This window comes from Bos indicus, chromosome 4 (genome assembly GCF_029378745.1).
Source record: "Bos indicus isolate NIAB-ARS_2022 breed Sahiwal x Tharparkar chromosome 4, NIAB-ARS_B.indTharparkar_mat_pri_1.0, whole genome shotgun sequence".
NCBI lineage: Eukaryota > Metazoa > Chordata > Mammalia > Artiodactyla > Bovidae > Bos > Bos indicus.
The window spans coordinates 13,096,120-13,117,837 of NC_091763.1; the positions used below are offsets into that span (position 1 = coordinate 13,096,120).

Genomic DNA, 21,718 nt, shown 5'->3' on the forward strand with positions numbered 1-21,718 from the left:
AAAAACAAAATGAGCTGAGAGTATTCATTCCCTCAGGATTAATCAGCATTGTACATGACCTCTTTAAATTACTTCCCCCCCCGGACAGGGGCACCTAGTTTGTTTTAATTTTATTTTTATAAATAGTAGTACACACACAAGGGACTAAATAGAAAAGCTCAAAGGGAGCATTCAAGGACAAGTAAATCTATGTTATTGTACCCCAGCCCAGTTCTTGGAGGCCACCAGTGCGACTAGTTCCTTGTGTTGGGTGTTTATAAATATTTTCTTACATATTAGCATTTATGCACACTCTTCAGCTCCCTGCTTATCTCACTTGATAATGTATCTTGAGATTTTTCCATATCAGTATACATAGGACTGCCCCCTTTATGATCGCTGTATAGGGTTCCATTGTGTGGATGTACATGCTTTACTTAAATAGTCTCCTATTGATGAAGATTGAGGCAGTTTCCTATCGCTAACCATTAAGAACAATGCTGTAGTGCACTGCATGTTGTCCTGGGTCAGGCTGCCAAGATTCATAACTCCCAGGGACTTCATACTCTTCGTAAAGAGTTCAGTGCAAGTCGTGGTGCTGGGGGTTGTATAATACAGTGGCCCTTATATGGCATTTCACACATGAATGAATGTACTTGCAGGATAAATACCCAGGAGTGGCACACAGGTAGCACTTTCCACTGATATGAGAGGATTTTAATACCTGATCACCAGGCTCACCTTTAAGGTGGTCATCATCTTCTGAGTGCCTTGCAAATGCTCATTTTTGTTGCCCAGAAGTACTCACAATATTTTAGATTTATTCTGACTTCATCTATCAGTGACGAGTACAACTTTTACTTCTTTTGTTCTGGGTGCTACAGTTTTATTAATGTAGTTAAAAATTGTACCTGCTTTGGGGCAGCTTTATCTCAGTGTTGGCTCATTTTGAGATTATTGTCAACTCAAACCCCTAGGTTTTTCCTCAAATAAATTACCATTAAATCATAATCTTCCTATCTTGTACTTGTATAGTGGAATATTTTTACAACCTAAAAGCAAACTTCTGATTTACTGAAGTTAAAATGTATTTTGTTGTTTCAGCCCTAAGTTTCTTCTGAGCTGTCAGGTTATGTCTACATCTTCAAATTGCCATGAAATATTTCATCTTTCTGTACCTGTTTTTCATTCCCCACTCACAGTGAGCATGATGCCACGGCTCTGGGTATTGACTTTGAAAAAAAAATGTTTATAAAGTTATCTCTGATGAGCCTAGAGCCTATTACACAGAAAGAAGTAAGTCAGAAGGAGAAAGACAAATATTGTACATTAATTCACATATCGGAGAAGGCAAGGGCACCCCACTCCAGTACTCTTGCCTGGAAAATCCCATGGACAGAGGAGCCTGGTAGGCTGCAGTCCATGGGGTCCCTAGGAGTCAGACATGACTGAGCGACTTCACTTTCACTTTTCACTTTCATGCATTGGAGAAGGAAATGGCAACCCACTCTGGAGAATCCCAGGAGAATCCCAGAGACGGGGAAGCCTGGTCGGTTGCCGTCTATGGGGTCCCACAGAGTCGGACACGACTGAAGCGACTTAGCAGCAGCAGCAGCAGCAACTCACATATATGAAATCTAGAAAGCTGGTACCAATGATCCTGTGTACAGGGCAGCCAAGGAGACACAGACATAAAGAACAGATTTTTGGACTCAGTTGGGGAAGGAGAGGGTGGGATGATTTAAGAGAATAGCACATTACCACGTGTGAAATAGATGGCCAGAGGGAGTGTGATGTGGGAAGCCAGGGCTCTGTGATACTCTGGGGGGATGGGGTGGGGAGAGAGGTAGGGGGCTGTTTAGAAGGGAGAGAATACTCGGTATGCCTATGGCCAGTGCATGTTGATCTATGGCCAAAACCATCACAATATTGTAAAGTATTATCCTCCAATTTAAATAAATAAATTCAAAAAACATAGACACACAAAGTTATTTGTGTTACAGCTTGTCAAGATGGCAATTTTTGGACACTTGGAATAAAGGACTAGCTCAGTGTTTAGAAGTTGGAGGTAAGAGGGAAAAAGGAAAGAGAAAGAGAAAGAAGAGGTGAGAGAGAGGAGTTGGGGCGGGGCGGGGTGGGAGATTTCCAATAACTAATGGGAAAAATTTAAGATCTCAGTTCTAGAAACAACTGTGTTTCTCCTGACCAATTAATTTGTGTATATGCTTGTGCTTGCAGGCATAGTTAATTATGTAACACATCATGTTTTCCTGTTTATTTTGGCTGCGGGGAAGTTCAGAGGAAAATTTACAGTGTGGTTCTAGCATATGGAACACAGTTAACACAGTTTATATTTATTTTGGGCACCTATCTGACCCAGGATCTCTTTTTACTTTCCTACCTTATTTTTCCTGTTGCTCTTATTTTGTAGATCACTTTTTAAAAATCTTTTGTGTAAAATTTGTAAGCTGCTGTAAATTCTTTAATTCTTCTTTGGAAAGAGGTGTTGTATAAACTGATAGGCAAATAAAATCTTGGTGTGACAAATATTCTAAAGACCTCAAATACATTCACACCTTAGCTTGACAGCAGCAACAACTAGAGGGGAAAAGCACTGTGGTGGAATGAAAATTACAAGCTTGTAACAGCTTTGAAATCGCTCAAGATAATGATTGGGAGTTAAAAAAAATTCTTTAATAAGCATCTCATGTAAGATAAAATGCAATCACATAAATGCAGTCTCAAACAGAAATACTTTGGACAGGCAGGAAGGTAAAGTAAACAAAGGAACAAGATAATAGGGAATAGTAAAGACAGTGAGAACTCGAGAGCCCCAGTCCTGTTTAAATAACCCAAAGAGGCTACTAAGCTAAACATTAGCAGATCCAACAGGTGCTAGTTACAAGTTCCAAATCGTTCCCCCAGTTTTATAAATGTGTAGAAGTCCCCACTAAGCAGGGAGATATCCTAGGCTAATCCGAGGCTAAGCTTTCTTTCCCTTTCTTTTTCAGGTTATTGGTTGCCTAGTTACAAATTAAAGTCTTCCTGGGCCACGGGCCTGCACCTCTCTGTCTTGTTTGGTCATGTGGAATGTCTTCTGGTGCTCCTGGACCACAATGCCACGATCAACTGTAGACCCAATGGGAAAACCCCTCTTCACGTGGCTTGTGAAATGGCCAACTTGGACTGTGTTAAGATCCTCTGTGATCGTGGAGCAAAGCTCAACTGCTACTCCTTAAGTGGACACACAGCTTTACACTTCTGTACAACTCCAAACTCCATCCTCTGTGCCAAGCAGCTGGTTTGGAGAGGTAAGCCTATCTGGGTGGCTGACCTTGTCATCTACTTGCGTGGTTATGATTTTGGAAATTGGTGATCCTTACTTACATCAGGCAATGTAATTAATAGTACATATCTCTATGCATAAAGCCTAATCTGGGGGCCCTAAAAATACATAGAGAGATGGATGGTTGTGTTTGCCCAGGTCCTTCAGTGATGATCGCATTGAAATCTTACTACTGTTTTAACTGTAGGAGTCTTGTTAATCTACACACTTATTTAACAAATATTTATTAGCTCCTGTGATGTCAGGTAATGTGCTAATAAGTAAGTAAAAAGAGAAAACAGTTTCTGCTCTCTTGGAGCTTATGTTCTAGTATGGGAAGTGAATATTGAGAAATAAATTCATAAGTGCATAATTATAAATTGGGAAAGGGTAAAACAAGGTGGTATGAGAGAGAATGTCAGGAATAAGCTAGTATAAAATGCATAAAGGTTTCTCTAAAGATACAATATGTAAGCTGAAACTTTATAATGAGAAGGAATTGACCTTTAAAAACAAGAACAAAGAAGAAAAGTCTAGGTATAGGAAATAGCAAGTGCAGAGTGTTAAGGGAGCAAAAACCTTGGAATATTCCAGAAATGGAAGAAGGCCAGTATGGCCAGAGCATCATGAGTGTGTGTGGTGGGGCGGGAGAGGCATGAAGGTAGAGGAAGTGCTACAGCATGACATGGGATATATGAGATTATATATGGCCTGCTGGGGGCCGTGTATGGGGTTCAGAAATGGAGCCACTGAAAAGTTTAAAGCAAGGCAATGACATAGATTAACTGACATTTAAAGTCATCTGGACTTATTCCGAAGTTGGGTTGGAGAAGGCCAACAGTGGAAGCAAGAAGACTAGCAAGGGAGCTCTTGCAATACTGTGGGTGAGAGGGGATGATGATTTGCACTGAGGGACATAGAAAGATCAGGAAATGGATCTGCAATATGTTTTAGAAGCAGAATTGGTGGGATTTGGACATGGACTAGATTTAGGTTGCTGGTCAGGGGGTGGTGACAGAAAAAGAAATTTCAAGAATCATTGCCAGGTTTCTGGCTTTAGAAAATGGGTAGATAGTGATGCCATTTTTAAGATGCAGAAACTTGAAGAAGAAATGTATCATATGGGAAGATTGTTATATCTTTAAAAAAAACAGATTTTATGGCACTTCTTTATTTATTCACGTTTGGCAGCTCTGGGTCTCCATTGCTGCATGCAGGCTCCTCTCCGGTTGTGGTGCCTGAGCCTCGCATTAGCGTCTCTCGGTGTGGAGCGTGGGCTCTCAGGCCACAGGCTTCGCTAGCTGCAGCCCTCGGCTCGCATTAGCCTCTCTCCGTGTGGAGCGTGGGCTCTCAGGCCATAGGCTTCACTAGCTGCAGCCCTCGGCTCAGAAGTTGTGATTTGTCACTTAGTTGCCCAGAACCATGTGGTATCTTCTTAGACCAGTGATTGAACCCATGTCCCCTGCATTGGCAGGCAAATTCTTAACCACTAAACCACCAGGGAAGTCTCATTATATCATTTTTTTACAGTCAAATTTACAGAGGTAATAATTTATAAGCTGTAAATTCACTGTTTTTGAGAAATAGAGAGTCTTGAAGCCGTTCACCACAGTTATCTCAGAAAATCCCCTGATGCCCTTGGTAGTTCATTGCCTCACTCTAGCCCCACTTCTGGCAACTATTGATCTGTTTTCTGTCCTTTTAACTTCATCCTTTCAGAATATCATATTAATTAATTAATACAAAATGTAAGCTTTTGAGTCTGATTTTTCCAGTTTAGCATATGCATTTGAGATTCATCAACGTGATTGCACTCACCAGCAAATCAGACCTTTTTATTGCTGAATAGTATCCCGTGTATACATGTAACACAGTTTATTCACTCCTCAGAAGAGGGGCATTTGAATTGCTTCTAGTTTTTGGTAATTTAGAAAACAAAACCGCTATAAACATTTGCATCCACATTCTTGTGTGGACATGTTTCATTTCACTTGAGCAAACACCTAGGGGCGGGGTGATGGGTTGTTATGGGAAGTTTATAAGAAACTACTAAACTGGTTTCCAAGGCACTTGTACCATTTTACATTCCTACCAGCAGGGTATAAGAGTTCCTGTTACTCTCCATCCTTGGCAGAACTTCATCATGTCAGATTTCTTAAAACTGTTTTAGCCATTCTAATAAGTATATAATAGCATCTCATGATTTTAATTTGAATTCCCTTAATGACCAAAGGGGCTTCCCAGGTGGCTCAGTAGTAAAGAATCCTCCTGCCAATGCAGGAGACACAAGAGACGTGTGTTTGATCCTGGGGTCAGGAAGATCCCCTGGAGGAGGAAATGGCAATCCACTCTAGTATTCTTGCTTGGGAAATCCCATGGACAGAGGAGCCTGGCAGGCTACAGTCCATGGGGTTACAAAAACTCAGACACAACACACACACACACACACACACACACACACACACACACACACTGACCAAACACATTGCATATGTTTTTGTATATTTATCTGCTAGCTAAGTATTCACTTTGGTGAACAATCTGCTCAGTTCTTTTTTTTTTTTTTAATGGGCTGTTTTCTTGTTATTGATCTGTGGAAGTTCTTTTTGTTGTTGTTAGTTTGTTTTTTAATTAATTTGTTTTTTTAATTGAAGGATAATTTCTTTACAGAATTTTGTTGTTTTCTGTCAAACCTCAACATGAATCAGCCATGGGTATACATATATCTCCTCCCTTTTTAACTTCCCTCCCATCTCCGTCCCCATCCCACCCCTCTAGGTTGATACTGAGACCCTGTTTGAGTTTCCTGAGCCATACAGCAAATTCCTGTTGGCTATCTATTTTACATGTGGTAATGTAAGTTTCCATGTTACTCTCTGCATACATCTCACCCTCTCCTCCCCTCTCCCCATGTCCATAAGTCTATTCTCTATGTCTGTTTCTCCACTGCTGCCCTGTAAATACATTCTTCAGTACCATTTTTCTAGATTCTGTATATATGTGTTAGAACACAACATTATTCTTTCTCTTTCTGACTTACTTCACTCTGTATAATAGGCTCTGGGTTCATCCACCTCATTAGAACTGACTTAAATGCATTCCTTTTTATGGCTGAGTAATATTTCATTGTGTATATATACCACAACTTCCTTATCCATTCATCTGTCGATGGACATCTAGGTTGCTTCCATGTTATAGCTATTGTAAATAGTGCTGCAATGAACAATGGGATACATATGTCTTTTTCAATTTGGGTTCTTCAGGGTATATGCCCAGTAGTGGGATTGTTGGGTCATATGGTGGTTTTATTCCTAGTTTTTTTAAAGGAATCTCTATACTGTCTTCCATAATGTGTTGGAATTCTTTATATATTTTGGATACTAGCCCTTTATAAATATGTGTTTTGCAAATATTTTAATTCACTCTTTGGCTTTTCATTTTCTAATGGTGTTTTTAAAATAGCAGAACTTTTAAAATTTTGATAAATTCAGTGTTTACATCTTATGGTTTGTGCTTTCTGTGTTCTAGCTAAGAAATGTTTGATTAACCCAAGTAACAGATGTTCTGCTGTGTTTTCTTCTAGAAGTTTTATAATTTTAGGTTTTGCTTTTATGTCTTTGATTAATTTTAGTATAGGGTAAAGCTCATTGTGTGTGTGTGTGTGTGTGTGTGTGTGTGTATGGATGGCCAGTTGTTTCAACATCATCTGTGGAAAAGACTATTCTTTCACCATTGAATTGTTTTGATATTTTTCTCAGAAGTCAATTGGCCAAATATGTATGGTCCACTGATCTATATATCTATTTTTTTGCTAATCCTCCTCTGACTTGGTTGCTTTATATCTAATCTAAAAAGCACATAGACTGAGTCCTTCTAGGTTAGTTTTAAACATGAAAGGTTTCAGACCTCTTTGAGACAACAAAGCAAATAAGTCAAGGATGTACTTGATATAAAAGTATAGATTTCAGAAAAGAACTCTGGACTAAAGCATTAGGTTTAGGAACCATTAGCCTATAGATTGTATTTGAAACCAAGAAAATCAATGAACTCACCTGGGAAAATAGGGTAGAAAGATGAAAGAACTTAGGACCAAGCTCTGACAAATTCTTATGTTTAGATGTTAGCAGGATGAAGAGGAGGCAATAAAAGAGAGTGGAATGATTCTACCTTTGATTTCTTTTCCTTGTGATAACCACTTTCCTCTCTCTATATTTTTTATTTCTAAGAGTATATTAAAACATATTCCACACTGGAAAATAAAGAGGAAAATGGATTCTCAAATGAAATTGGAGAAAACTCAAAAGCATTTTTGGCATCAAAGAAACTAAGAAACAGGCAGATTCAGGAATGGAAGAATAGTCTGCTGTACTGATAGCTACTGGGAGGTTTAATTAGGTGTTCATTGGATTAAGAGAGTTATTACTGAAAAAAATAGTTTTGGTGAAATGGTAGGTGCAGAAGCCAGATCAGAAGAAAGTATGAATGGGAGGTTAGAAGGTAGAGATGGCATATGCTGGCAATTCTTAATTATGGCTGCAAATGTGAGCATAGAAGTAGCATGATTGCTGACGGGGATTAGGGTGTATCATACTAGACTGTTATCTGCAGTTGAAGATAAAAGGAAATGTGTATATGCTGGAAATGATTTATAGAAAGCAACAGTTGAAGATGCATGAGACGGGATAACTGAAGGGTCTAAATGTTAGAGAAATTGAGATGGTGTGGAATCCAGAGACCATAGGACACATCCTCATTTTCAGTGGGCAAGCCAAAGTAAAATATGGCTTTAATGCCAGGGCACTCGCATATTTGGTTGTTGTAAGATGCGGGGGTCCCTTTCTGATGCAAAGTCATCAGCCAAAGTGAGAGTAGAAAGACTGGAAATGTACTGAGAGGGGGAAGATATGGAAAGATCAAGGGGAAAGAATGGGAGAATATGCTTGAAGATGTTATGATCTTCTCAACCTGTGAGGATTAAAAGGAAAAAAAATCAGCCTGGCATATTCTTCTTCTTGCCTGCCCTGGGAGGAAGGGCCTAGTGCAGAGATGCTCAGAGAAGGACAGGCGTCTGTTGGAGCATGGGGCTATCACCAGTTTTCATAGTTACTTGTACATTTATTTTTAGTTTTTATCTATATTTTAATTAATTTAAACTTTTAAGCTGCTTTCACAAATTTTGGAAAAAAAGTTAAGAAATATATTTGTATATGATTTCTTTGGAAGGAATGATACTAAAGCTGAAACTCCAGTACTTTGGCCACCTCATGGGAAGAGTTGACTCATTGGAAAAGACTCTGATGCTGGGGGGGATTGGGGGCAGGAGGAGAAGGGGACGACGGAGATTGAGATGGCTGGATGGCATCACTGACTCGATGGACGTGAGTCTGAGTGAATTCCGGGAGTTGGTGATGGACAGGGAGGCCTGGCATGCTGCGATTCATGGGGTCACAAAGAGTCGGACACGACTGAGCGACTGATCTGATCTGATCTGATATATATATATATAAATATATTTGTTTAATTATTGACCTTTTATATTGCTGTGTTTTCATCAACTACAGACTAATAGCAAGCTGTCAACACTGTCTCTCCTCTGAGTTACTGACATAGTTATCCCACATGTCCTTCATCCTTGTGGACAGAAGAAGACCCATCTAGAGAGGTAGGAGGAGACTGAGCCTGGTTTCCTGTAGGCTGAAGCAAAGAATTAGATTGATAACAATCTTGGAGAAAGAGCAGAAGGAAGTCCATCAAAGATAGCTCACTCTTTACCACCACTGCATCAAAGGCTGAGCCACAACAAGAAAGATACATTAGGAAAAACAAAATGTTCAACATCCGTGTGGCAACTAGATTATAAAGTTAAAAGGCAGTCCTACAACTGAGGAAAACATTTGGGACAATGTGACAAAGGACTCATACCCTTAATATATAAAGAAACTTTAAAAATTAAAATTAGGAGGAGAGCAACTAAGAGAAAAAAGAAAACCGAAGGGATCAAGAACAGGAATAGGCATTTCAGAAAAAGACAGGCATATGAACAATAAATAAAGCTGAGACAATAATCATCTGTATTGGTGATCAGTAAAATGTCAATTAAAATAAGAATTGGATGCTTTTGTTTTATTTATTGTGTTAACAAAGATACCAAAGATGTTAATACATGTGCTGACAAGCACGTGGGGCAGTGCTCTTACACAGGCTGCTGCTGCTGCTGCTGCTAAGTCAGTCGTGTCTGACTCTGTGCGACCCCATAGACGGCAGCCCACCAGGCTCCCCGTCCCTGGGATTCTCCAGGCAAGAACACTGGAGTGGGTGGCCATTTCCCTCTCCAATGCATGAAAGTGAAAAGTGAAAGTGAAGTCGCTCAGTCGTGTCCGACCCTCAGCAACCCCATAGACCGCAGCCTACCAAGCTCCTCTGTCCATGGAGTTTTCCAGGCAAGAGTACTGGAGTAGGTTGCCATTGCCTTCTCTGCTTACACAGGCTAAGTGGAGTGAAAACATGTATGATTGAGGGGAATATCAAAAACTCACAGCTTTTTCTAACTGAGAAATTCTGCCTCTAGGATTAGGGACTAGTTCAGCACCTTTTGACTCATTGTTTTCATTGATGTAGGGCCTCAGATTCAGACTCTGGGTATATCTCCAAACAAAATTATACAGAGTCCAAGAGATAACTGATGAGAAAAAAGACACTTACCATGTAACAGAATTGTTGTGCTCGGTCACATGATCTGTAGTACACTAGAAATTCAGCCCTTCTCCTAATTCTATGAGTCTTCAAAATAGTGTGGTTACAGTGTATATTATTGTATATTTTTTCAATGAAAGCCATGATTGGTTAAGGAATACATTTAAAATATGCCACAATTTTAAAAGACATATGTTGGCATTTTTTTTTAAGATACTTAATGTCTCAAAAAATTTGCCTAATTGTTTTTTTTGCCCTCAGGTAGTCATTTATATTACTGAAAAACTTAAAAATACTTGCATATGTAATAGAAAAAATTCAGTTCAGTGAGTCGCTCAGTCATGTTTGACTCTTTATGACCTCATGGACTATAGCATGCCAGGTTTCCCTCTCCATCACCAACTCCTGGAGCTTGCTCAAACTCATGTTCATGGAGTCAGTGATGCCATCCAATCATTTCATCCTCTGTCGTCCCCTTCTCCTCCTGCCTCAATCTTTCCCAGCATCAGGTTCTATTTCAATGAGTCGGTTCTTTGCAGCAGGTGGCCAAAGTATTGGAGTTTCAGCTTCAGCATCAGTCCTTCCAATGAATATTCGGGACTGATTTCATTCAGGATTGACTGGTTTGATCTCCTTGATAAGCTGTGTTACTTCCATATCATAAAGACATTTTAAAATGATGTTGTAAAAGAATGTTTATTAACATAGAAAGATTTTTAAAAATAAGTTCATAAGACAGTATGAACTCCATAAACTTATGTTTCTAAAAATTAGATATGATTATGCATATCAGAAAATAATATCCAAATTATGAGTCAAATTTGGTAGCGTGACTAATGTTTAGCTGTAGCTAAGCAACATCAAAAAAATTGTTTTGTTTGTCAGATTCAAATTCCCATGATAAATATGTTTTAAAGTTGGTACCTGGAAAATATATCAGAACAAACTAAAACTGTAAGTCAGGTAACTGAGAAACATTTCACCCATTTTATGAATGGCAGAGAAAAGGAGAAGGAAAAGTGCTTGGAGGTAGATCTTCTAATCTGGAAATTCTAGAAAACCTTCAGCATCTTGCAGCCTTTCTTCTGCATTTGAATGTCTTCAGTCTCTTGGGCAGTGCTTGGCACATGGGAAGCACTGAGTAAATGGTCTCTGACTCATCTGGGAAGGACTCCAGGAGCCCTGAGTGCACGGAGGGAAACCACGCCCATCTGGTAAACAGAGACTGCTATGTTCCCGGCTACTGAAGTGCTGCTATTGGTCAGTTTTAGCCTTTCGGTCTCTAGAGACATCGACATAGAATTTTCTCTCTCCCAGACTATGTGGTGTAGGCACTTTGAAAAGTCACATACATCACTTTGTAGCTGGACAGAGGGAATTGAGACAGCACACAGGCAGGAAAATAAGTCAGGCTAACATTAAACTTGGGACCAGAGAAGTCCATTAGAGGAAAACCAATGCCATGGCAACTGAAAACCCATGTAATTTCATTTGCTATTTAATGGGCTCTTTGTAGAGAAGTGCTCTTTGTGGAAAAGGCTAATTGAGGCCAAAAAATTGCATGCAATTTTCTCTTAAAGGATTTTCCCCGATTTTTTCAATGTTGCAGAGCTGGCTTTGTTCTCAAGCTGGGTTTTGTCTGCTATTTTTCTGTTTGCCTTCCTACTTAATGCCCCCCCATCTTCTGGCCTTTGTTTCCTTTGGTATTAGTATAATAGTGTTCATCAGTTGAGAGGGCTTATTTACCTCAGTGAAAATGTCCTTTCTGTGAATCCTGCCTTCCCCTACGAATAAAGAGAGTCAGGTCAGGTTTAGCTGGCTGAAAAGAAGCATATTATTTCTACCTATTCCCTTTCGTAAGAGGAAAATGAAAGCTGCTTGCTTTTCTCTGCATGAAGCAAATCCTGACAGTTGCAGGAAAATTTGTTACTGCAGGAAAGCCATAAAAATTCAAATGTTTCCTAGCAGAATGTAGCATGAGGGCAATGTAAAGGAGACCATGCCTTTTAAAAGACTGTCCCCGGCTACTTGCTGTGACGGTGACACAGTTGCCCGCACATTAGGAAACTCCCTGTTCAGCGATGTGAACACAGGACGACAAGGTGTCATTGGACCTCACTTTAGTCAAGAAATAGACATGCCTGCTTGACACACACCGCGCTCACTCGTCCGTCACCTCTGTCTTTCCATCTCTCGGGTTACACATTGTAGTAGCAGAAACCTGACCCTCCTAGTCACTTGCAAACAACCTTGGGGATCTTTGTCCCATCTGCTGCATGGTTAGTACCACCTGCACAACATGAATTTAATATTTTCTTTAAATTGACATTATTATTAAGTTTAATTTTAAAGGAACCTTTATATCACTATAAAAATTGATTTGTCATTGTAAAAAATATGCCAAAACCCCTTGCCAAATATAGAAGGTGGTAGGAACAGGGCTTCCCTGGTAGCTTAGATGGTAAAGAATCTGCCTGCAATGTAGGAGTCCTGGGTTCAAACCCTGAGTCTAAAAGATTTCCTGTAGAAAGGCATGGCAACCCACTCCAGTATTCTTGCCGAGAGAATCGCACGGACAGAGGAGCCTGCCGGGCTACAGTCCATGGGGTGTCAAAGAGTTGGACATGACTGAGTGACTAACACTTTTCCCTTTCACTTTCAATAGTAACAGTAAATAGTGGGCAATCAAATTCTTGACCTCTGTCTACCCAGAGACTTTCTTCCTCAGCTAACAGAGAATGGCTTTAAAAAGCCACATCTTCTGGGTGCTGTCTTTCTGGAAGCATTGTCTTCAGTCCTTCTGCTCTGAATGAGTGAACTTGAAATTTGTTTGCAGACTGTCTCTCACACCCAGTCAAGCAGCAGCCTTTCCAGCCCAGTAAAGAATGTCCCATGTGAAATCATGGCACACTTGGGAATACATTGACTTACACAGGGCTTTGTAAAGTTTGTGGTCTATTTAGAAGCAAATTTTAGAAGCCTCCTCTTTAGAATCAGGAGTGAAATAAATTTGCTGCTCTCACATCTCACACCCCTGTCCTGGAGGTCCTAGCTGACACAAAAAGAAAAGAAAATAAGATGTAAGATGATTGGAAAGCAAGGAAGTAAAACAGCCTTTATTTCATACAATATGTTTGTCTAGATTTAAAAAAAAAGAAAATATAAGATCAAATGGTTAGAATTCATAATTGAGTTCAGAAAGGGTACTGCCTTTGAGATCAATTTACAAAGATCAGTCACATTTCTGTACACCAGAATCAAGCAGTGAGAAATTATAAGAAAAGATGTGATTTATAAAATCACAAGAAATGTAAGGGGCCTAGGAAATATATTCAACAAAAGGTGGAACAAACATAACAATTGATTAAAAGACATTAAGAGGATACTACATTTATTATGAAAAATATATTTCTTGATTACTCCCTCCTCAGAGGCAACCACTTTCACTTCTTTTAGCTGATTAGTCTGATATTTATCTCCATATTGCTAAATAAATACGATTTATTTATACATAAAATTGAAAAGAGTAAATAGCAACGTAAGCAGTTTTCTGATAGTCTACTGATTTATCATGATGGAAGTTGAGGATCTGGCTCCTTTTTCTCACTGCCCTCCCGTACACGTACATTTCTTAGTCTCCATTCTTATAATATAATTGCATTATAACTGTGAGGCTTGTAGTAAACTAGGATAGCCATTTCTTCTTTTTACAGCATTTTGCCCTGGATTTGTGTATTATTTTCTGCATTTGCTCCTTTTTTTTTTTCCTACGAATCATCACTATTTTAACCCCCAAACCTTTTGCCAATAGCTTTAATTTTTTCTGAAAATATTTCAATTCAACGGGTATTTCATCAGTTTTATTTTTTTGTGAAAAAGTTCCTTCTGGAGACAACAGATCTGCTCCAAAGACTGCCATCCTGGATCTCCATTCTTCAATGTCCTGGAGAGTCCCTTTGCCTCTTGCTGTGCTGGATTTCCTGTTTCCTGGATTTTGGGTCTTTCTAGGTCATGGTTTGTTGCCTGTTTGGGTTGAGTACCTCTGTTAGTAGGTTTCTGAAAAAAGGTGCAAGAAACTGCTCATACATTTATTCCACCCGGACTTGGCACAGAATTATAAATTGATAATCATTTTCCTTTAGAATGATGAAGGCATTTCTGCATTGCCATTTTATTTCCTCATAGTTTCTTTGCAAAATTGAGACTTAAAATTGAAGGAAGTAGGGAAAACCACCGTACCATTCAGGTATGAGCTAAATCAAAGCCCTTATGATTATACAGTGGAAGTGACAAATAGACTCAAGGGATTAGATCTAATAGACAGATTGGCTGAAGAACTATGGACAGAGATTCATGGCATTGTACAGGAGAACATCCCCAAGAAAAATAAATGCAAAAAGGCAAAATGGTTGTCTGAGGAGGCCTTACAAATAAATAGCTGAGAAAAGAAGAGAAGCTAAAGGCAAAGGAGAAAAGGAAAGATATAAGCTTCTGAATGCAGAGTTCCAAAAAATAGCAAGGAGAGATAAGAAAGCCTTCCTCAGTGATCAATGCAAAGAAATAGAGGAAAACAATAGAATAGGAAAGACTAGAGATCTCTTCAAGAAAATTAGATATACCAAGAGAACATTTCATGCAAAGATGGGCACAATAAAGGGCAGAAACAGTATGGACTTAACAGAAGCAGAAGATATTAAAAAGAGGTGGCAAGAATACACATATACACAAAAGATCTTCATGACCCAGATAGCCATCATGGTGTGATCACTGGACTAGAGCCAGACATCCTAAAGTGCAAAGTCAAGTGGGCCTTCACTGTGGTTCAGTTCAGTTCAGTCGCTCAGTGGTGTCTGACTCTTTGCGACCCCATGGACCGCAACATGCCAGGCCTCCCTGTCCATCACCAACTCCTGGAGTTTACCCAAACTCATGCCCATTGAGTAGGTGATGCCATCCAACCATCTCATCCTCTGTCGCCCCCTTCTCCTCCTGCCCTCAATCGTTCCCAGCATCAGGGTCTTTTCAAATGAGTCAGCTCTTCGCATCAGGTGGCCAAAGTACTGGAGTTTCACCTTCAACATCAATCCTTCCAAGGAACACTCAGGACTGATTTCTTTTAGGATGGACTGGTTGGATCTCCTCGAAGTCCAAGGGACTCTCAAGAGTCTTCTCCAACACCACAGTTTAAAAGCATCAATTCTTCAGAACTCAGATTTCTTGATAGTCCAACTCTCACATCCACACATGACCACTGGAAAAACCATAGCTTTGACTAGATGGACCTTTGTTGGCAAAGTAATGTCTCTGCTTTTTAATATGCTATCTAGGTAGGTCATAATTTTTCTTCCAAGGAGAAAGCATCTTTTAATTTCATGGCAGCAGTCACCATCTGCAGTGATTTTGGAGCTTCAAAAAATAAAGTCAGCCACTGTTTCCACTGTTTCCCCATCTATTTCCCAGGAAGTGATGGGACCGGAAGCCATAATCTTAGTTTTCTGCATGTTGAGCTTTAAGCCAACTTTTTCATTCTCCTCTTTCAGTTTCATCAAGAGTCTCTTTAGTTCTTCTTTACTTTCTGCCATAAGGGTGGTGTCATCTGCATATCTGAGGTTATTGATATTTCTCCCAGCAATCTTGATTCCAGCTTGTGCTTCTTCCAGTCCAGCGTTTCTCATGATGTACTCTGCATATAAGTTAAATAATCAGGGTGACAACATACAGCCTTGACGTACACCTTTTCCTATTTGGAACCAGTCTGTTGTTCCATGTCCAGTTCCAAGTGTTGCTTTCTGACCTGCATACAGATTTCTCAAGAGGAAGGTCACGTGGTCTGGTATTCCCATCTCCTCAGAATTTTCCTCAGTTTATTGTGATCCACACAGTCAAAGGCTTCATAGTCAATATAGCAGAAATAGATGTTTTTCTGGAACTATCTTGCTTTTTCAATGATCCAGCGGATGTTGGCAATTTGATATTTGGTTCCTCTGCCTTTTCTAAAACCAGCTTGAACATCTGGAATTTCACAGTTCATATATTGCTGAAGCCTGGCTTGGAGAATTTTGACCATTACTTTACTAGCATGTGAGATGAGTGCAATTGTGTGGTAGTTTGAGCATTCTTTGGCATTGCCTTTCTTGGGATTGGAATGAAAAGTGACCTTCATGTGAACAGAGTTTTGTTCAGCACAGTGCCGGAGCCAGCCGGCAAAGTCGATCAGGTCCCGAGAACGTGCACGGCGGGGCTAAGAAAGAAACTAAAGCAAGAGACTACAAAGATGGGGTCGAGAGGTTCAGACACATCACCACGAAGGGACGCAGTCTGCCACCAACTTTATTCAACATCTCATATTTATACAGAAAAGCGTGAGAGAGACAAAACAGTTGACATTTTTCTTGGTTAGCCTATACATCTTACAAACAGTCACAAGAAATCTTGAGAGCATGGGAATGGCTCCCTGTTATTATTTCTTACACCAGATAACATTTCTCTGTGCGTGAGAAGTTTGCACAGAACTCCAGGTGCCTGCAGTAAATAAGCGCCTAATCTCTGGGGTGGCGGGACAGAGAGCTATGTTTGCAAGCAAACCCTCAAGGACTGAGGCAGCTCCCAGAGCTGTGTCCTTCGGACAAAGGACCCCGTTCTCACGGGCAGCTCCCCGCAGCACAGCCTATGCATAATACATATTGATTGTTGAATGTTTATTGAATGATCAGTTCAGTTCAGTCGCTCAGTCATGTCCAACTCTTTGTGACCCAATGAACCACAGCACGCCAGGCCTTCCTGTCCATCACCAACTCCCGGAGTCCACCCAAACCCATGTCCATTGAGTCGGTGATGCCATCCAACCATCTCATCCTCTGTCACCCCCTTCTCCTCCTGCCCTCAATCTTTCCCAGCATCAGGGTCTTTTCAAATCTTCACATCAGGTGGCCAAAGTATTGGAGTTTCAGCTTCAACATCAGTCCTTCCAATGAACATCAGTCCTTCCATTGAATGATCAATAAAGAACAAATACTAGAACTAGAAAGGGAGGACAGTGTGATTGAACCATGCAAATTCCATGACCATTACTGTCAAAATGACTCTGAGTTTATGGTCTGTTGCACTCACTGCTTGTTTTCCCAAATGAAGAGAGCAAGTTGGGATGAAGGGAAAAGTCAGAATTGTCAAGTACCACTGAGAAATCTAGTAAGTTGAGAGTTTAAAAGTTCCTTTGGATTCAGTGACCTGCGAGGACTTGGAGATTGTAGCAAGCAGTTGAGTGACGTATGGATGCAGAAGTTAGGATGGAGGGGATTGATAGTAAAAAGGAGTCTGAGTGTGAACAAACTTTTAAAGAGAGTTTGTGAGGAGGAGGCAAGACATCAGATAAAGAAGAAGATGGTGCTGAGAAATTTTTTCTTCTAGATGATAGAAAACGGAAAATTTAAAAAACTGATGACAGAATTCACTGGTGAATCAGACACTGAGGACAAAGGAGAGAGGAGGGATATTTCATGGTGTGAGAACCCAATAGGTATGGGGAATGATGTTGAGAACCAGGCAGAGGCATATGACTCTAAAGGGAAGAACACCTCTTCTTGCCTTGTAGTTGGAGGCAAGAAAAGAGAGAGAATGAAAGTTGACATGGGGTAGTCAGGCTTCTTGGAAGTTTTCTCTGAAAGGTATCTTTATGTAAAAAAGAGGTGAGGAAATGTAAGAGTGAAGAGAGAGGGCAAAGGGTTGAAAGGTTGAGCAACTTAAAAAGGTTTGAAGTAATTATTATGAAGAGTGGGGGAATAAACTGAGTAGAGAAATACTGACTTGCTGGGCAGTCTCAAGGACCCAGCTGAGTTTTTATGTTTGACCTTAAGGTGATACCAGTCTTGTACAGGTGGCACTGCATCTGTATGGTGTGATTTTTGCCACATACTCTCAGCTGCTTGGGTGCAGGTGCTGAGAGTGTAGATAACTGGGTTCACTCAGGATTAAGTTCATTCATAACACCAGGCAGACACTATGAAGAGTAGGAGGTAGTTTAAGGTTTTGGCAAAAGAGTGATTAAAATGATGGGGAATGGAACTCAGCTGGATAGGAAGTGGTGGGGGGAGGCGTGTAAGGAATGTCTAATGGACAAAGAGACCATGGAGAGGGGTTCCAGCGAAACTAAGATGCAAAGATAGGCAGTTATGATCAGAGAATTGGGTTGGGGAATTTGTGATTTTTTTTGTGGGCATGCTCAGTTGTGTTTGACTCTTTACAACCCCGTGGACTAACCCACCAGGTTCCTCTGTCCATGGAATTTTTCAGACAAGAACACCATAGTGGGTTGCCATTTCCCATGTAGTGGGTTGCCATGGGATCTTCCCAACCCAGGGATCAAACACATGTCTTCTGAATCTCCTGCATCTCCTGCATTGGAAGGCAGATTCTATACCACTGAGCCAACTGGGAATCCGGGGAAACTGAAAATGACTCAATCCAGGTACGACTATAGGTAGGAGTCACCACATCAGAAAGGAGGAGAAAGTCATAGGAGAGAATGAGATCCAGAAACTGAGACACAGGGCATTAAATGGTCATCTGAGTGATTGTTAAGGCAACCCAGAATTTGTGTGGAGGGGTCATGTGAGTTAGGTGCTGAAATCTTCAGAGGTTGATGGGGAGATATATGTATTCAGAAAGGAAGGTAGGTGGTATCGATGAAAAAAGCAGAGCCCCAGAGAAGCAGTGGTGTTCCTTTTCTTGGTTTTTGTTTTTTCAAAAGTATTAGAGAATAATTGGAAGCAGCAATGGGGAGTCAGATATATGAAAAAACACCCAGCTATATACTGAAGGCCAGAGTTAAGCATCCCGCATGCCTTCTTTCAGCTTGGAACCAGGCAAAGCTCCTTTGGTTGCCATGGTGACCAACACCCTGTCTCTGGGCTCATTAATCCTGTGTTCCAAACTAAGCACTTAGCGATAGGTTCTGAATAAATGCAACAAAGCTCTGCATACTGAAAAGGGCACATTCATGTTAAGCAGGGGAAAAAGGTTTTCAATTTCATTCATTAAACTGGAGTAAATAATTTAATATCTTCGTGCGTCAGTCCTCCTAGCTAATGAATAAGGATAAATGCTTAATGGAAAATCTAGCCTAATAAAGTTAACAGCATCAGCTTTACATAAAAAGGAAATTGATGTTGCTGGTATATAGGCATATGAAGGGGAAAATGGAAAGAAAAAAACATATATTAAGTGTCTGTGATGTGGAATGTCAGGTACTTTAAAATAAAATGTCTCATTTAATCCTCTCAACCACCACGTGAGATTGTTCTTATTATTCATATTATTTTCTTCATTTTATAGATGAGGAACTGGAAACTCAGAGCAGTTAAATAAGGCCCCAGTTAACACAATCGGTAGAATATGACCAGACCTAACTCTATCTGATTTGGCTCCATAGTGGTCCTGCGGTGCCTTGCTAAAAATTGTGTACTGTTGATTCTTCTGGGACTTTGGGCTATTTAAAAAGTCAGGAGAAAAGTTTGTGCTAAGGTGACACGGCCTATATAAAAGAGAACTTTAAATGCTGTATTAGAATTCCATTAGCTAAAAAAACCCTTCACTATCATAAGATGATTTTAAAGGCTCTTGTTGGAAAAAAAAATTAGAAGGTAGTTGGGTATGTTAAACATATTTAATTAAAAGTGGTGAAGAACATTTCTTCCAAAACGCCCCCTTGCCTCCTCAAAGTAATCAGTCATCCCACTTTGCTATTTGCAAGTCCATGGAAGGTACATGTACATACATATGTTTATATATATGCTAAAAAGGAAATTAAAAAAAGAAGGTTTGGAATTGCAAGATCCTCAACACAGAAGCTGATTTTTTTCTTCTCAGCGTCATGCCTTCATGTGGGTTTTCCGGCTTGGCTCCAGCAAAGGTACAGATAAAGTGATGGACAAAGATATATTAAAAATCCTTAATTCATTTTCCTTAAAATTAAAGTCTTTTATTTAAAACAACACTTTGATCAGTTTCTAATTTCTGCTTCTAATACAGCAAGGTTTAAAATAAACGGAAACAGCTGGGCCCAAGTTAGATATCCCTGACGCTGAACTTAGCTGTTAGCACTTCCTTTGAATTCAAATACTAATTGTTTTGGTCTCAACTATATGACTATCCTGTGTCTATTGTCTTAAATTTGGGTAATTGCCCCAGACTATTCCCAAATGTTTCTTCAGAGGGAAAGTGTTAATTTTGGCCCTCTCTCCCATTAGTGTTAGAGTTTTCCTTCTTCAACTGGCTCTCTCTACTTTAAATTCTCCTATCAAAGGCCATATGTAGGCGGGGCGGGGGAGGCCATATGTGACCTGACTTGTAATTTTTCAGTCTGGTTATTTTATCTTTGCTTTGTAACTAGAAGCATCAGAACCCAGAAATTGAAGAATGACATTTCCTTGGGCCTCCCCTGCTTTATTTTTGTTTTTTCCTATCAGCACTTGTCTAATTTGTTTCTTACTTAGAGGAGGCTGGATCTTATTATCTTCTGAACAGTTTAAACACCATTTAGCAAAAGATATCAGCTTTATAAACAAGAATGTAAGTATTTTCTTTGTAATCTCCTTAAGTAATAATTTATGGAGGGTAACCTAAACAGTTTTAATAGGAGACTCCTGGCGCCAGATCCGGAGGTGAAACGGTTAAATCAAACAAGACCCTGGTGCTTCCATCTCAATTTTCCATTAAAGCTAACCAAGAAAACCTCCAAACAGAGAAAATAGCAAAAGCAGCAGAATTGGAGGCTAAGAATCAAGCATAAGCTAGCTTCCTGAAGACGTTCCTACTAATTAGAAAGCTAATGGGAAGGGAGCAAGAGTGGACCCCCTCTTTTCTGAGATAAAACATCTCCTGGCAATCACAAAAGGTATTGCCGACCCCCACTGAGAGCCACCGATGGCTGAATACTTGTGGCGAGGCCCCTGGGGCACCCTTCTCCTCTGTTTCCCTGTGCCTTAGAAGTACCAGCAGCCCTCTGCAACTCTCTTCAATTAAGAGGGCCATGCCGAGCAAAGAACCAAGTGGGAAAGGCAGAAAGTAAATACACTTCTTGCAAACAGAGTTGAATTAACCTGGGTTGGGGCAGGAGGAACAGACTGAATAAGAGCCCTAGGGAAAGATCGGCATGGACTTAATAATAACTGGATATGGTGTTTCTCTTGCATGCCTGGCATTTTATCCATATTCTCAATTAACCCTCACAACTGTCTTATGAGAGTAATACTATTCTTTTCATTTACAAATTAAACAACACTGTGCTTTAGACGAGTTGCTTGTTGCTTAATGCTAAGACCGGGTTTTGAATGCAGGATGACCTCAATGCAGAGCACCTGCTTTTTCCACCAGGTGGGGCTGCCTCTCCTTTGCTACTCAGAATCCTGCCAAGCACAGAACCTAGTCTGGGGACAGCCCTGCTGCCCAGGTGTGAATCTGTCTCCACTGTGGGCTGGACGTGTCAGTCAGTAAACCAGCTGCTTCCTCAGCTCCTCCCGGAACTGCCTTGTTCACAGCCCCTGGTGAAGGGAGGGCTTAAGTTGTTAAGTTCAGTAACACTGGATCCTTCCCCGCCACAGCCCATTAGACCAAGGGTGGTATGCAAGCCAGGGAATTCAAATACAACTTGATATATAAAGATGAACTCAAATATAGTGCATAAGAATGTAGTTCTGGAGTAAGATTTGTTTTTGTTCAGTTGCT

At 40.3% G+C, this 21,718-nt stretch overlaps 1 protein-coding gene across 2 annotated transcripts in view; it reads left to right on the forward strand.

Moving 5' to 3' along the window:
* Nucleotides 1–21,718, forward strand: part of ASB4 (ankyrin repeat and SOCS box containing 4) — a 79,258-nt gene that overhangs the window by 8,466 nt on the left and 49,074 nt on the right. For both annotated transcript variants that reach the window (XR_011566102.1, XM_019959712.2), the window contains exon 2: nucleotides 2,991–3,290. Coding sequence is in view for 1 of the 2 variants with exons in the window: in XM_019959712.2 (XP_019815271.2) it covers nucleotides 2,991–3,290 (300 nt within the window). In the remaining variant the exon portion in view is untranslated. The remainder of the gene's footprint in view (nucleotides 1–2,990; nucleotides 3,291–21,718) is intronic.